A 16,793-nucleotide genomic window follows, 5' to 3' on the forward strand; every position below is an offset into this window, starting at 1 on the left:
AATCAAAGCCACTTAAGTACCTGGAATCCTAGAGGGATTCCAGCAGCAATCGACCCCGGTCAATTGTCTCTTCATTGATAAAGGCAAAGAGGAGGAGAAGAGATGGGCGAGAGAAATACAACACAGGAGAAAACTAGCTTAGTACTAGTCTCATGTATGAAATAGTTTGCATTTTCACAATTTAATCTACATCCAGTCCTTGAAAGGTTTTACATTTGCTGTTATAGTCATGGTGGAAAAAGGTGCCCTTTATATTCCCAGTTTACTTTACTTTGAAAAAAGTAAGGGAAGCACTTGTTAGCATAAACATTTACCAAAACTGAAACAAAGAGCGCCATCTACTGAAACTGTGTCTTCAAAATCGATCAAAAGAAAATCTAATAAAAAAAAAAATGTTCATGCATTTTTAAGATGCATGAACAATTAGCAAAACAGTTTGTAACTAACGTGTTTACTGTTAACAGTTCGGGTGATATATTGATTTTTAAGTTTGTCCTGAAAGTGTAGCTGGAGGAAACCAGAGTGGTTTACACTCAAGGTAGCCTGAATCCGCTCCGCAAATTTTCTGGTAATTTGCCCAATACAATTTAATATACCTTGTGTAAAACTGATGGTGAGCTGTGAGAAAAGGTTGAATCATCCTCACCTGGAGGGCTGACAGATTAGTATCTCAGGCTTTCAGTCATGAGTGTTCAACAAGGATCTAATGAAAGCTCTACACTCCTGCAGACACACTCACTTTCTCTCCTGTAACAGAAAATGAAACGTAGAGACAGAGTTTAAGTCGGAAAGGGAAGGTTTGTCAATATTTATTTCTCTCCCCTACATGCACCAAAATGTGATGTTTTTCTCCCCCTCTTGGTTTTACATCAGCCTCCTCTACTGCAAACTGAATCGCTCATTTTTACCTGCAATCCTGCAGATCTTCTCTATCCTTCCTCCTGTCATCATCCTCCTCCAGCGGTGTATCTTCCCTCCATCCCTGTTCTTTAGCGTGTAGAGCAGCAGAGACGGTGATTGATCTGGCGAGGAGGCTGTCGTGGGCCCTCCTCCTCCTCCAGTGGTTATGAACATGAGGCGGGCTGCTCTTCATAGATTTTTAAATTAGTGTCAGCTTTGCCCCAAAGATGTGTTATTGACTGATGAAATAGAAACTGAGCTCCAAACACTCAGTCCTTCCCCAGAGTTTTCCCCAGTCTGGTAATTGAAAAAGTGTGAAGGGAGTGTGTTCAAGGGAGCGTGCAGCTGTGTGTGTCTGTTCCTATGTTTGTGATTTTTGTGTGTGTGTTTGCGTGCTTGCAACTGTGCGCTCTTTATCTCTGCTGGAGAAAAATGCACAGTGCTCGCTGGAGTCGAGATTCGATTGAAGTATTGCATAGGAGATCTTTATCTTCTACGCAGCCGCTCTGAAACACGAGTTCTGTTTGCACCTTTAATCCTATAAATACAGTTTGCTTCATGTGAGTCTATGAAGGCTAAGTTGGTAAAATGTTACATGTCTGAGCCCATGAGATCACACCTGAGTTGTTGGTTTTTCCTGTGTTTTAATCACGGTGTGCATTTGCAACCTTTAGTGTGATTTATTTGAGCAAAGCGGGCATTGTTTGTCACTGTGGATCTACCGTGACGTGCTGTGGGGGAAGGTGACGTCCCTGTCTAGCTCCTCCTTTTAGCTCATTGACTCATTGTTATTAGAACTTAGGTCTGGATGTCACTAAAAAGACACGAAAACATGAAACTATAAAAAAATAGGACTCAATAAGTCAGTGGTTGTTGATACATAAATGAAATCATGCTTCACAGCTCTCACCAGTAACTAACATATTGTGTCTTTTACCTCTGCAGGGTCCGACATGGCCATCTTTTGCCTGCTTTGCGGGAAGCGTTTCCAGACCCAGCCGGCACTGCAACAGCACATGGAAGTCCACGCTGGCGTTCGCAGCTACATTTGCAGTGAATGCAACCGGACTTTCCCCAGCCATACTGCACTCAAGCGTCACATACGTTCACACACAGGTCAGTGGAAGCACTCACTAAGCATCTTCACTTGGCGATGGGGCCTTGAGTTCACCAGTGGTATGAATGGAAGCGTTGGTGAAGCTCCAAAGTGTGTATCCTTCTATTCATTTTCTACACATTCTGGGGGAGTCCCTTGACCTTCCTGTACCTGAAGGGATGTGGGATCTGTAGGTCAGCTCCCATTTTAACCTGAAATACCTGAACAAGCCTCTGAGAGACATCGTTATCAGGTGTCCAAACCAAAACCACCGCGTGAGGGTGCAGTAGCTCTTATTCAGCACTTCAAGTGGCACTAAGTGTCTTAGAACATAGCTGAGGGTTGGAAGACAGACTGACCAACCACCCTCAAGCTCCGTTCCCCCAAAGCCATGATAATCCAATAAAATATTGACTACGTTCAGAGAATTTACGAGAGTAACTAGTGCATTGGGAATGATGACAAAATAAATGTTCACCCAGGTCATAAAGATTCCTTTTTAAGTGGCAATGTGTAGCATTTCAGGGGATCTATTAGCAGAATTGGAATATAATATTCATAACTATGTTTTCAGTCGTGTATTAACCTAAAAATAAGAATCCTTGTATTTAAATGAGTCATTTATATCTACAGAGGGAGCGGGTCCTCTTCCCAGAGTCTGCTGTGTTTCACCGCCTGCAGTAGCCCAGAATGGATAAATACACTTGCTTATACCCTCTCACAAGAGAGAGTCTTGTCCGTTTTTATATGAACTGAAGGCCACCGTATAGCTCTCTAACACAAAACTGAGGTAACATCAGCCACATAGTGCAAAGCAGCCAGCCGCCATCTGACTTACTTCGCTCCAGTCTTGGAAAGGGAGGAGTGAGCAGAGGGTCGCTCGGTTGGTTGCAATCTACAACCACAACAATAGATGCCCTAAGTCCTCCAGACCGTGCCTTTAATTTGCCATACTTGCTCGCTCCTGCCACACCTACTAATAATTCATCCCTCTTGGTCCAACCCAATTTACATCAGCGCCTCAGGTGCAACAGTGCAAAGCTGCAGCAGCATCTCTGGACAGGGAATAACTCAACTTGGTATTGCTCAAATAAGAATTTGCAGTGAACTTGCATCACCATTTGTGTCTAGTCTGCCCTTTATTCTCAAAAGAGCACACTTGAATGTATTCTGTTTCTTCTACTAATAAAGCAGAGCAGACCGCGCAGTGAGGATTCATATTGACATCAAGGATTCGAAATAAAGGGATCAGTGCCATTTTAAAGATTTTATTTCTGTCTTTTTTAATCATTGAAACAATTTGAAAAAAGTTAGGACATTAATGTCTGAGTGGAGCTTTAGTAGAGGAGCCACTCCAGGGTTTTTAATAACATTTAAGGGGAAAATCAGCACTAAAACATGTTTTTTAAGCTGTAAATATTTTTGATACAACCTCCACATTATGAATATCAACCCGTGGTTAAAGACTGTCTCAATATTATGACATGTTATTATCATTATATTGCATAATAGAAAGGCTAGATTACCATCTGCCCCAGGGTCACTGTGCAGCATTAGGATTTGGCTATAATGATTAATTTTAGCTTTGTTTGGGTGTATGGGAATATGCTCCACTAATGCACAATATCAACTGACATGATAAAGAGCTTACGATGTGACCTACTTTATTACCTGATAATGAGGTCCTGCGTTAAATAGGGTCAGTTGCACTACGATAGTAATATGTCTTAAAAGCACATGTTTATTACATGTGGAACATGGTAAAAAAAATGTGCACATCATGCTCTTTTATTGGGTGATAAATTAACATGATATGAGCACAAGGAATTTTCATGTGATAGTTCACATTTATTAATAACATTTCTGAGAAACTCCCCCATGCAAATAAAAAAGCCTTTAATCTTGGATGTGCTTTTTTTCTTTAAAAAAAAAAAAAAATGTGAGCACACATTTTCAGATGAATTCTGAAAAGTCTTTTGTACATTTCTTTGAGCTTTCAGATATAATTTATTGTCTCATATTACCACCTCCCACCCTGGTCTGTTGAAGTAAAAAAAAATAGTGGTAGGAATAGTAGGAATGCATGACAGTGATTGTCATGGAAACATATTATATTACAGTATAATAATATTAAGTTAAAAGCCATGCTATTTTAGGAAATGGGAGTGAATTATGTTATCCCTACCCAGATACATTGCTCCTCTAGCTCAGCTGAATAAACAGCATTAATTCAGGTCAACCCAAAATGAATTCTGCAGCAGTCAGACGCAGCTTATTTACAGTGAGTATATTTTGTTGTTGTTGTTGTTTTTTTCTCTTCAGTCCACACGCAATTCTCTGTGCTGGCTCTCTACTGAGGCGAGGCCAGGATACTAATACATTGTTGCGAGGGAGCAGAGGTAGCCCGACGGATGCTGCTATTCAGGGAAAAAAAAAAAAAAAAAAACGTAACCATGACAGAATATGAACACATGGAAATGAATCCCATTTCAGCTGCGAGGTTTTTTTCTTCTCCCTCTGCCTCTCTCTCAACCAGCCGCCTGTCTGCGACCTTAAATAACAGTCTCACTGTCAGAGCCGATTTAGCTCACCGGCTCACGGATAAATATTTGAAACGAAAGGAGTGAGATGAGAGCAGTCGACCCTATTTACAAGTCAGGCGAATACACCATTAGTATGTGATGGTGGGAGGGGGGGGTGGGGGCAGAGCTGCTTGAGCCGTCTGTACAGTAGCAATGCACACATCTGCTCTGTCTGCCACACATTGGAGAGTACAAAAGCAGCGGCTCTGATCCACCTGCCCACCCGGGCGACGCAAATATCACCCCGGCTCGTCTCCGGAGCCACAGATGAGACTTTGCAGCCTCATGCCACTTTGAACCGCATCCCACTGTGGCCGTGTGTTAAATCACAATGAGCCAGCCGCGAAAAGCAATCGTTTAAATATGATGTGGAGCCTTTTGTCGGGTGGGATTATAAAGTCAGCAACTCATACAGACCCCCCCCCCCCCCCCCCCCCAAAAAGACAAGCAGGGTGTTTCTCAACATTTACACTTTGATGTTGATAATCTCATAGTTCATAAGCTCACACTTTGCTGGTTAACAAGGCGGAAACAGACGTGCTCGGCGGGGTATCCACCTCAGAAAACATGCCTTATATTGCCTACCTTTATACAGAGACACCCGTGCACGACCCTCGTCCAACAAAGTCCATCCAATGTGGACACCTGTCCATATCTATCTCACTTCTTTCTTTTTTCCCCAACATGCATCCAAAATACAAAGTCACATTAACAAGGCTGTAGGTGTGGACATGTGGAGAGCAATAAATCAGGAACAAACCCCCAACTACTACTACAACAAACAATTCTGTCTAATAAAAAAAAAAATTTACTTATTTGTATTGGTTTAAAATCAAATATTTTCACCTTTTTTTTTTTTGACTAAAGAGCACTATCCTACTGTTTTAAGGGGAATGTTAATGTGACGGGGTCTTAGGGGAAGGGGGAATGGAAGGGAACCTACAACGCCACCTGGGGACTTGCACCCCAAGAAATATCCGTTTAACAACCATAAGAGTCAGTTTAGGATTCGCTAAGGACACAGATTCATTACCGATATTGGGCCGGAGACGTTTTTTTATACAATTGTCCAACAGCTTATTTCAGGAATTAAAATATATATTCTACCGTAAAAGCCACAACATGCAAAATCACAACAAAAATCACAGCAAAACCCATGCAAAACCAGAACAGCAAAATAAACTTAACAAAACAGATAAAATGGAGGAAGCAAAACAAACTAAAGCAAAATAGATAAAATGGATGGAGCAAAACAACTAAAGCCAACCAAAGACAGAGCAACACAAAACAGATGCACAATAAAACAGATGCACAACAAAACAAATGCACAACAATTTAAGATTCCAATTACTTAAAATAACTGAACGTAAACTCACCACAGGACCAAGAGTGACTGAGGCCATGCCAACAGGTGCCTTTATAGTGGCATTGATTGGGCTGGCTCCTCCCCAAAGGCTGCGTTCACAAACCCTTCTCTTGTGTGGAGTGTTCCCCACTACATTAACCCTAAATCGAAACATATTATTTAAGACCTTCTTTCCCAAAAACCATGCAAGTATTTGGCCGTGCTTTTTTCCATCCTGAATAGCGTCCACTAATCTTCTTCTCAAGCTGCGTACAGCTCCAACAAGCTCCACCATTCAGAGGTGCCTAACTGTAGCCTGAGAAGCAAAAGCCATGACCGGAAGTTATTACAGCATGCAGTGACCGAGAAGGAAGATCCTTCATGTGCAGCCATTTTTACGACTTGTACCAGCGGTCTGGGCTATGGTAATATTATACTCAGATGTTTATTGTTAAAACTAGTGTTATCTCATTCAAATCTTATTCAGCCACCTGTTGAACCATCTGCAAAAGTTTTCAATTACAGATTTTAATTTTGCTTCATTCTCAATTCCATAAAATGTTGCTTTATTGGCCAAAAAAAGTACAGAATAATATGAATATAAACTCTTATTTTATGATATTTGATCATTTATTAATATATTATTATATATGTATTTAAATAAAATAAATATGTTTAATGTTATATATTTATTTATAATTACAGCCATTGTTGCATTAAAAATCAATTAAAAAATGGCATAGGTGAAAAATGGATTGAGTTATATTGCCATAACAATTGTAATTTAAGGTCAGAATATGTAAAGTCTTTAGCATATGAATGCATCGATGCACACGTGCAAGAAGGTTCTCACAGGTATTTTTCCCAGGAAACAGAAATAAATGTTGGCAACACTTCCTAAATACCACGATCTCAATTCCTTATTTACCCTAATTTGAATGGTGAGAGTGTGGCAGTTCATCTACCATAGAAAGCTTTCCAGCTCCGGTTATTGGTTGAATCACCGTTCTTGTATCAAACGACAAAAGAAAGCAGCAAAAAGCACTTTTATGGACATGCATTACGTGTGCTTCATTTTACCTGTCTGCTGGCTTATCTATTGAAAGCAGCCTTGCTGGTGCGGGCTCCGACACTGGATCACCATTTAGGACGAGGAAGGGGGAGAAAAGAAGAAAAAAAAGATTTAATGGTGTTTATTTCAGCATCTTAATCATGCCATCTCTCCTGCTCTCCCCCAATGCGTCTTTCTTTTTCCTCATTTTCCTCCCTCCACCTGCAGTTTCATCACCTTCTCCTCACATGCCAGGATATTGCACACACTCGGCTCCATGTTGCCTCTTTATTGTGTTTGTATATCTTTATTGCATGTATGCACACTACAGTATAGGTTTGAGCACTCCCGCGCAAACACACAATGTGGGCTCATAACAGTGGCGGCCATGGCAGCTGTGCTATTCCCCTTCCCTAACACCCCACAGACACATACACACACACACACACTCTATACAGACCAGGCCTTCATTAATATTCGCTTGTGTGTGTGTGTGTGTGTGTGTGTGTGTGTGTGTGTGTGTGTGTGTGTGTGTGTGTGTGTGTGTGTGTGTGTGTGTGTGTGTGTGTGTGTGTGTGTGTGTGTGTGTGTGTGTTAACTCTGAGCCAATTTGCTGTCTGCTGTGGTGGGGTGTTTTGTGTTCGCAGCTGTATTTGATAGTGCTATAGCCAGAGAGAGAGAGGGAAAGAGAGAAGGGGGGGGGACTGAATTGAATTTAGAGAGGGCCAGTTCTGGTCCTGGCAGTGATGGAGCCCAGTGATTTACAGCCTCTTACCGTATATAATGAACACGCCCTGGGTGCCCGCGGGCACAGGCACCCTCGGCAGGCCTTTTGGGAGGGGGGTGTAAATGTAGAGGCGGTGGTGGGGAGGGGTCAGAAAACGCAGGTGGTGATGCTCGGGGGCACCCACGGGTCCACTCACCATGCTGTGGTTCCACCTCACTGTGCAGAGTCCTCATCTGTGGCCTCTCTCCGCCATGTGGTCACACCAGAGAGTAAGAGGAGCGATAGGATGGAAAGGAAGGAAGGAAGGAGAGGAGAGGAGGGAAGGAAGAATGGGGTTGAGGGGAGGACAGACAGACAGACAGACAGACAGAGGGAGGGAGGGAGTAATAGTGGCAGATTTTGGATGGACAGAGGACATGTCCCCATTATTCTCCAGCCCCCGTGAGAATATCCTGACAAAATGAAGTCCTGTCTGGCCCTCCTCACAATGTGATTATAGAATTGTGTCTGCTTTATTTAGAGCTCTGCGCTGCATCTTTGCACTTTGGCGTCCCCAAGTGGCTACAGGAGATAACATGCATGATATGATGTTGGAGCTGTGACAGCTACCACTCTGCATTTTATACGACTGAGCACCGTTATTCTAAATCAGCAACTGCAGCATCCAGTTTTAATGGTAACAGCCTAATAACATTTGCATTGTTTTGTCAATGGTAGTGAGGAATATATTGGTTTGAACAGAGGGCTTGGACTTGGAGGTATTGTCAATACATAACCTGCAAGTCAATACTTTGTCATAAAGATAAGGTTGAAAGACTTAATAACTACAGAAACTGGGATGAGTGAGTTCAAGTGGCCATAATTTCAATGTTATTACCAAATGGCTTCCTATGTTTATCAAAATGTAGATTATTTTGGGAGAATTGTTTGTCTAACAAAGAGGCATTTTTTAACCTATTGTTTAAAATCGTTACAATTTTAGTAGTAGCCTTTTGAAATACAGTAAAGAGAACATATGTTCCATAAACACTGGTATATTCTTAGAAGTAAAAAAAACAACAACCATGTATTGAAACAAGAAAAATGGTAAGCTCTTTCCTGCTAATTCCAGATTTTTGATGAAGTTTGCTAACAGCAGACGCTGGCGCAGCAACAGGGCATTAAGCGTAAATAACATCGGCCTCCTCTGAGTATTAGTATCCCGCTCGCCGGTCTGATCGGACGCCCTAATTAAAGGCAGGTGAATCTCAGCTCAATTATTATTCTTGCAGCGTCGCGCGAGCCTACCAAGCTCCGTGATGGATTGTGATCTCTGCTGTGGTTGAAATGCTAGAAAGAGCACAATGTCTTACAGCGGGAGCCACTGATAACTTCACGCAGACAAATAAAGACTGTCACTTTTATTGATTTTTACCCAGCTCCCAGCACTGCCCCCCCCCCCCCCTTGAAAGTATAGCACACCTAAAACGGTATCAGTATTTAATGCCTCTTTCATTCCTCTGCCGGTCTCTCCTCCTAAATAAACCAAATTAACTCATACATGTCGTATACAGGCATGAAATAAAATATGCAAGGTGGAAGTGAAATTGTCTCGCAACAGCAGGGTAGCGGTGGCAGCACATAACGAGAAATACAATTTATTCCCTGGCACGTTGCTGCTCGGACAGGCAGATAATGAAAGACATAGGTCATTGATGGTGACTTAAACCTGCAGCGGTGGTGTGAAATACATTACTAAACATCCACAACATTACTTGACCAGAGAGTGTAACTGGAGGAGGGGGGGGGGGGGGGGGGGGATGCAAATGATGCAAGGAACAGTTCCTCATCAAACACAGGAATACAATTAGTGTTTGGACGGCTGGTGAGCGCCTCCTGCAAATCATAATATCCCAGATTATTGACATCTGAATATCACTTACGGCTGCTCCGTGGGGATCTGTGCTCTGGCAGCCTGAGGAGAAAAATGAGAAGCCTGTTGTAATTTTAATTTCTGAAGGCACACATATACTGTACATACACTGCCAGTCTGGTGTCTAAGAAGGAAAATGTGGTGCTCTGTAAATACAATGGGAGAATACATTTACCCTGCGTGAAAGCATTAGCCAGAGGAGCCGCGAATAGAAACAGATTGCGTGCTGACAAATGAGGCAATACATAGAAATTGAAGATATCGAAAGGCCGATTAATTTGTCCACATCTTTGTTTTCAGTTTCAGTTCTTCTCATTTGACCATGAACAAGAAGTTGCCAATGTATTATTGAAGATTTCTATTAAAGGAGCTGTATTTTACTTTTGGAACAAAACAACTATTTGCTAGGTAAAGATGTAGTAGCTTAATTTCTACCTGAATCTCTTTAGTCTTTTCCCTGGAATATTACCCCCTCTTCCAGCCCCATATTTCTGTATTTCTTCATCTACAATGGCCCTGCATTAATACACCGTCATGCAACAGTAAATGTTCAGAAGCAGAAATAAACTTTGCAGCAAGTGGCCAATAAACTTACATTGTTCACATGACAGTGAACAAGGTTGTGCCAACATTTTTGACACTGCTTGCCTGAGGTTTGAAATATGAATGTGTTAAACAAAGTATCTGCAGCACTTGCGTATCATGAGAGATGAATGAGTTCTCTCAGTCTTGTGAGCTTTGATGTTGTTCATTTAGAGCAAATGGTGATCCAAATGAAGTCCATGAAACAACCCGCCGCCCCTTTTTCCTTCCTTTCGTTTGCCTGCTGCAATATTCAAATCAAAACAGATAGAGGACAGTTATTAGCTTCCAGGTCCAAATGTTCTTAAATCCTTGCATTTTTGACAGCCTTCATTAAACAACCATCTGCCTTGAGGGAGTGGTGGAATCAATGTGTTTGAGTTCTTGAATTAAAGGCAAGGCGAGTTTATTTGCATAGCACCTTTCAGCAATAAGGGAATTCAAAGTGCTTTCCATAAAACACAAAGGCATAAAGAAAAGATGGAAAAGAAACGCAATGCAATATAAAAAAGACAAGCATACATTTGGATTTCAGTCAAGTAGGAGATGAAAATAATCTCAAATATAATAATTAGGTATATATTAGCTGTATAGTCACATATAGTCAGTCAGGTTATCCATTAATGTATTGTGAGACGGGGACAGGCAGGTCAATAACACATCTTGTGAACGGCCATGACAGGTATACGATTATTTTTGCACAAAGCAATTGTGTGCAATTGCATTGTCTGCTGGTATTAGAGCTGTTAAGTGGGCATCCATTAGAGCATAAACACCCACTGTTCGAGCGTTGTGCATAAACCCACCAAAACAATCAGAAGAAAAACACAATACACAATCAGTAATGTTTCTCCCTTCAAAGTCAAATGTTTGCACGTTTTGGGTGGTGTGAATCCAACCATGCTGGTGAGAGCCAAGCCAACCAACCTTAAACATCACAAGACTTGACTTTAGTTAACATTTTAACAATATTCAAATTAAGTTGTGCACTTAAGCAAAGCTTCATGTTGCTGGCCCTCATACTCAGTCTGTTAATCCTGCCCTTCAGTCTCTGTTTTCACAAATGCTCAAGAAGTGTTATTCTGTTGCCTTTTTTCCCTTAACAAGATTGTGGTGCAGATGATGTCAGCTTTGCTTCTGTCTCTCCACATTTCAGCAGGGGACCATCCGTATGAGTGCGAGTTCTGCGGGAGCTGCTTCCGAGATGAGAGCACGCTGAAGGGCCACAAGCGCATCCACACCGGGGAGAAGCCCTATGAATGTAACGGCTGTGGGAAGAAGTTCAGCCTCAAGCACCAGCTGGAAACCCACTACCGTGTGCACACAGGTACTGTGATCAAAATAGGTCCAGCCGCCTAAAGAAGCCGTTTGAACAGAAAGACGCTGCGTTTAATTTATGTTGTTGATCAAAGGATTGGAAACCGTTCGTGGGATTTTCGTGCCGGAACTATTTCTTTATTTACAACGGTCCATCCTTCTGCCCAGAGCATCTCTTGCAGCATCTAAAGCTGTAGCACAGGTTGCCAGATGTGGTCTCTGCGCAGAGGTTTTGGTCTCTTTGCAGGCACAATGGGATCAAACATGGCAACGTTATTGTGACAAAAGAAAATACTGTGAAGCTGTGGCTTTTGTGTGCCAAGATAATTTACTGATCTAGATTAACAATCATTCATCAAACAACCAAGATTCAAAGTTGATTAGCGGGGTTGGCAGCTTTTTTCCGCTGCTCGCGGTCTTTATGCTAAGCTAACAACTTGAACTATTCCTGGCATCATTTAAACCCATTTAATTTAAAATACATACAGTGTCATAAACACTTTAAAATTGTTACAGTATATCTCATTGCCACTCATGATACGACAGTGTTGAAATATATTGATGCAGTTTTTGGCGCCTGGCAAAAGACCCTGTTGTAGGAAATCCAAGTTGCAAGGGACAGACCAGATGAATATCTTTGTTGCTGTGATACAGTAGACGAATGTCTCTGAAGACTTTGTATTGATCCCGGTATATTTAGAGCCCCATAAAGATGTTGACACAGTGATAAGCTGGGTGCCCTAGAGAATGAGTGCACGCAATGTAGCAGACTGAGTGAGGATATCATGAGTGCTCACCATGATGGCACACAGCCAAGACTGTATGCTTCCTCACCATCTCTTTTTCTCTAACACACACGTAGCAGCAGCAGTAGCAGCACACTCCCATCTCCATTCAATAAGCCAGCTGTTAAGCCACACTATCAAGGCAGCCTGTCCAATAATTGGCTCCCCCCCATCCACCCTTTCCCCTTTTGTGTGGGGGAGGGGGCTTTGCGTTAAGCCGGAGAGCAACAGCAGATAACAAGAGCAAGTGACAAGCTCACAGTCAAAGGCCACATCGCACAAAAGGGAGCTGCTTGATGAATCATCGACATTGGCAACCTGACCCCCCCCCCACCCCCCACCACCCCCCTACCCTACCCCACCCTACCCCATTACACCCACCCACCCACCCCATTGCGACCGCCCCCTTCTTTCCACACATCCCAAATGCCAATGGCGGATCAATACCTGGGGCCCATTTGCAATTCATTATTAGTTAGTTATTTGAGGCGGCCGTGTTTACAGTCTGGTTATCAATAGCAACATAATGCAGGTGTCCACACTGCTGCAGAGCAACACATGACGACCTGCAAAACGGTATTCATGCATATTGGCCGAATGACGCAATAACCCTGACCCCCTCCACCCCCCTCCACACACGCGCACGCGCGCACGCACACACACACGGAGGTCAAGGTTATCCAGGGCTCCAAAAAGGACAGGCAGAACGAGCAGCGTATAGGCATGAGGCCACCCGTTTTGCCAGCACACATGTGCGGGGCTCCAGCTGAAGGGTGACAGCGAGCGCTGGGCTAGATCACATCCGACAGCTCATTTCAAATGCCATTGGTAAAGGTCAGCATTTACATGTCTAATTTGCGTCTGCCGGCATGAGCGCTGGTGGATTATTCCCTGCCATCACTCAAATCATTAGCACATTTAGGATGGCTGCTGTTGCTGAATTGAAATGTGCTTCTTGAATATAAGCAGCCCCCACAGCAAGAGAGCCGCCCCACACTTTGATTTGTGACACCTTCAGGATTTCTCCATGGAAGGAGCTGTATTTTTTTTTTAATGTACCAGATTTGTTAAATGTGGTTTAATAATAAAAATAAATGGCAAACATTTAAACATCCCACATTCCTGACATTTTTCTCCATTTAGATCATATCTTCAGTTCAGTTCTTATTCCAGTCACTACAAGTCTGTTTCAGTATTCTCACAATTAAAGCTCAACTGTGTTTGTTTTTTTTATGATTCAGTTATTATTATTATTGTGTGTGTGTGTGTGTCCCCGGCCGCAGGTGATCTCGCATACAGTTGCACCATACTGCCAAATATTTTGGAGCTCATTTGTGGTTGCTTTCTCTCGGACTCCTAGTGGTCGCAGTGACACTTTTTAAAAACAGACATGGTGAAGATATGCACTCTACTGGGTGTCTTTTAGCAAAGAGTGAATTTGTGAGATTTGAGAACATGCTGACATTGTTACAACAAAGTCAGATGGGGCAAGAAACACAAGAACATTAAATTAAAGTGAATCTCAGAACTTGAGAAGCAGTTGAAATGCTCAAGCCTTTGGGCTTGGCAGTTTACATGCACATGATTTAATTATGTTTAATGCTTAGATGTCATCTGCCTTCCAATGTTGTAACTTGTGAGTGTTGTTTTTTTAAAGGTTTTTCCAAAGGAGAGCTAAGGAAATAATTAAAATGAATAAGGAAAAGCAAGTTATTCTCTGCATGGTCTTCGAAGCAGCAGCTGCCACATTTGAAAGTTAATATCACCACATTATATTTAATAGCAGGACATCTCCTTTTAATGTTCTAGTTGCACGGCATGATGTGAAAATAAGCCTTGCATGGTTCCAAAATCCCAATACATTGGTGTATTTTTAATAAAGGCAGAATTGACAACTGAACACAATGCATTTGTGTCGCCCCAACCACAAGAGTAATTAGAAGAACATTTGTTAGCTGCTCGAGGGGTTGTTTAATGGACCTGACTGGCACTGTGTTGATACTGTCTCTCAGAGATGAACAAGCCACTACTGTACATGCTCATGCTATTATTCTTCTTTCTCTTTTTGAGTTGTACCAATTATTGGTGGCAGTTGGAGTGACCTAAAGGAGTTAGTGTAGTCTTTTACTACTGCACACTGCTGCTGAGGAGACAGTTTGGGATTTCATTCTTGGGTTTTGTCTTGTCACTTACGAAGTGCACAGTCCAATTATCAAAACACCACCATAATTTCTTGTGGGCCAGCAGGGTGAAAATCAGTTGCCTCTAAATTTTTGGTAAAGGGACATGTTTTTTCACTTCTCACACAACAGGTTTCATATGCTGCAATATACACGGAGACAACATTTTGCCTTGAAAGGATATCCCAGTTGTATTACACAGTGGTTCTTATTCATGTAGCTTTGGCCAGCATTCATATCAGTAATAAAAAAACATCAGTCACTGAGTTAATTGCTACAATTACTAAAAAGAAGTCTGACAGTCAGACAATCAGAGGTTTGACTGAGGAGACTAAAGCGTTCAATACTTACGGTACTTGTGCACACAGTTTTCCTGTGCAATAAGGGGTTGTTGTCAGCATTTTGGCACCCACTTGTACCTCCAAAATAAGGGGTTTGGATAATCTGGCTAAACTGTTGGTTTGTTTGCTCGTGTTTCTTGCCCCCTCAGACTCTGTTAGCGATGTGTGTACCGTACCCCCTTCTGCAATCACCCCTCACTAAGCACATTATCATAGCTGACAGGAGTGATGTGCAAAAATACAAGCCAAGTTGTAATTATACTGCAAATGGCCACAGCAATTTGGCTATCAAGCGATTGAAGATCCGCCCTTTACTTTTATGCAAACTATAATATTACATTACTGGTACAGGGCCTTCATAATTATGCACTTTTTACCACACCTCTTCTTCTAGTGCACCATTTGAGAAACAGCAAGGGCTTTATTAGTATTGGTTACTATGAATGAATTTTCACATTGCATTTAAATAATGTGGAAGTGTTTGGGTGTGAATGACACAACTGTGCTGTGTTCATCAGAACACTTCACAGACTAATCCTTTTCTTGTCTTTCAATTGATTTTGATATCAAATGCCTTTTGTTTCCTGATAAGGAGGCACATCACAACGTCTCAACAATGACATAATACTGTCACTGAATTGCACTTTGGTTAACATAATTGTTGTCTGCCACCCCGCCCCATTATCATCCTTAGGTGAGAAGCCATTCGAGTGCAAGCTTTGCCACCAGCGATCCAGGGACTATTCGGCCATGATCAAGCACCTGCGCACCCACAACGGCGCCTCGCCCTACCAATGCACCATCTGCCTGGATTACTGCGCCAGCCTGTCAGCCATGCAGAAGCACATGAAAGGCCACAAGCCCGAAGACGTCCCCTCAGACTGGCGCATAGAGAAGACCTACCTGTACCTCTGCTATGTCTGAGGCCGGGAGAGTAAACGAAGAGAGAGGGGAGGGTACGTGTGAGGATGTGGGCGGGGTTGAGAGGTAAGGGGAATGTAATTGAGTGGATAGAAGGCTGTAGTGGAGCGTTGACGATTTAGGAATGTCAACGGCAAGAGACCTGAAAGCAAGAGGGTTTCTTTTCTCTTTTTACTTTTCATGCAAAGGCGGAGCGCCGACCGACGGGGTTAAAGAGTGGTGATAGTGGGACAAAAGTGCTAAGAAGAGGAAGACTCGGACACGGAGAGAGATTCTCCATCATAGTTCGGATTCACCGGGTCATTCACTACATCTGCAACTGTGTTATTGTTTCAGGTCATTTCATGCAGCGCCATAAAGCGAGCAAGCTGCAAGGAAGTGAGTTTTTGGATGGCGTCGTGAGTGAGAAAGCAGATTCTCAAGGGCTATCTGAACCTGCACATGCTTGCCATCACTCCCTTTTTGGAGAATTTTTGTTTTGTTTTGTTCTATTTCGATATGGTTTGTTTGCCTTCGCCCTGCTTAGTCATACTAGGTTGGACCACATGAACAATATGCGAATATGAGCATCAACTTTGGCCCCTAGTCCATCATGTCATGGTTTGCTTTCCAAGTATTATGGAACTGTTGGCTTTCAGAAGCCAAAATCCTTCTCCACAAACCTTGATGCGGTGGTAGTTATGAACCACAACAAAGTTATCTTGGAGGACTGAGACATATTTTCCAACAGTTTCACCTCCCCAAACAAACTGGATTAAATAAACATGTGCTGCAGAGTTTGAATACACTGCATTGGGCGATCATGTTCCTAATCCTTTCCATCCCCAATGGGAGATTTATCTGTTTTGCAACTTTCAGGCATTTTTGCTGCACACATAGACACAGATCGTCCCCGTTTTCACAGAAATCTGCCAGTACAACCTGTTCATACATGAGATCCTTCCGATCCCAGCGGTGGCAGCTAGATAGCCCTTGAGAATCCGCAGCGGAGCCGGTAGACGTATGCAGTAGATGAAACAGTTGAACTGGATGAATAGGAGCACAAAAATACTGC

At 42.5% G+C, this 16,793-nt stretch overlaps 1 protein-coding gene across 2 annotated transcripts in view; it reads left to right on the forward strand.

Moving 5' to 3' along the window:
• zbtb16a (zinc finger and BTB domain containing 16a) overlaps positions 1-15,742 on the forward strand; it is a gene marked incomplete at both ends in the record, with an annotated part of 132,150 nt that extends 116,408 nt beyond the window's left edge. For both annotated transcript variants that reach the window (XM_079237629.1, XM_079237630.1), the window contains 3 exons: positions 1,846-2,016; positions 11,355-11,522; positions 15,513-15,742. In XM_079237629.1, coding sequence (XP_079093755.1) covers positions 1,846-2,016; positions 11,355-11,522; positions 15,513-15,742 — 569 coding nt within the window. The remainder of the gene's footprint in view (positions 1-1,845; positions 2,017-11,354; positions 11,523-15,512) is intronic.
• Between the last annotated feature and the right edge of the window lie 1,051 nt (positions 15,743-16,793).

The sequence above is a fragment of the Taurulus bubalis genome (assembly GCF_910589615.1).
Source record: "Taurulus bubalis genome assembly, chromosome: 2".
NCBI classification, from domain to species: Eukaryota; Metazoa; Chordata; class Actinopteri; order Perciformes; family Cottidae; genus Taurulus; species Taurulus bubalis.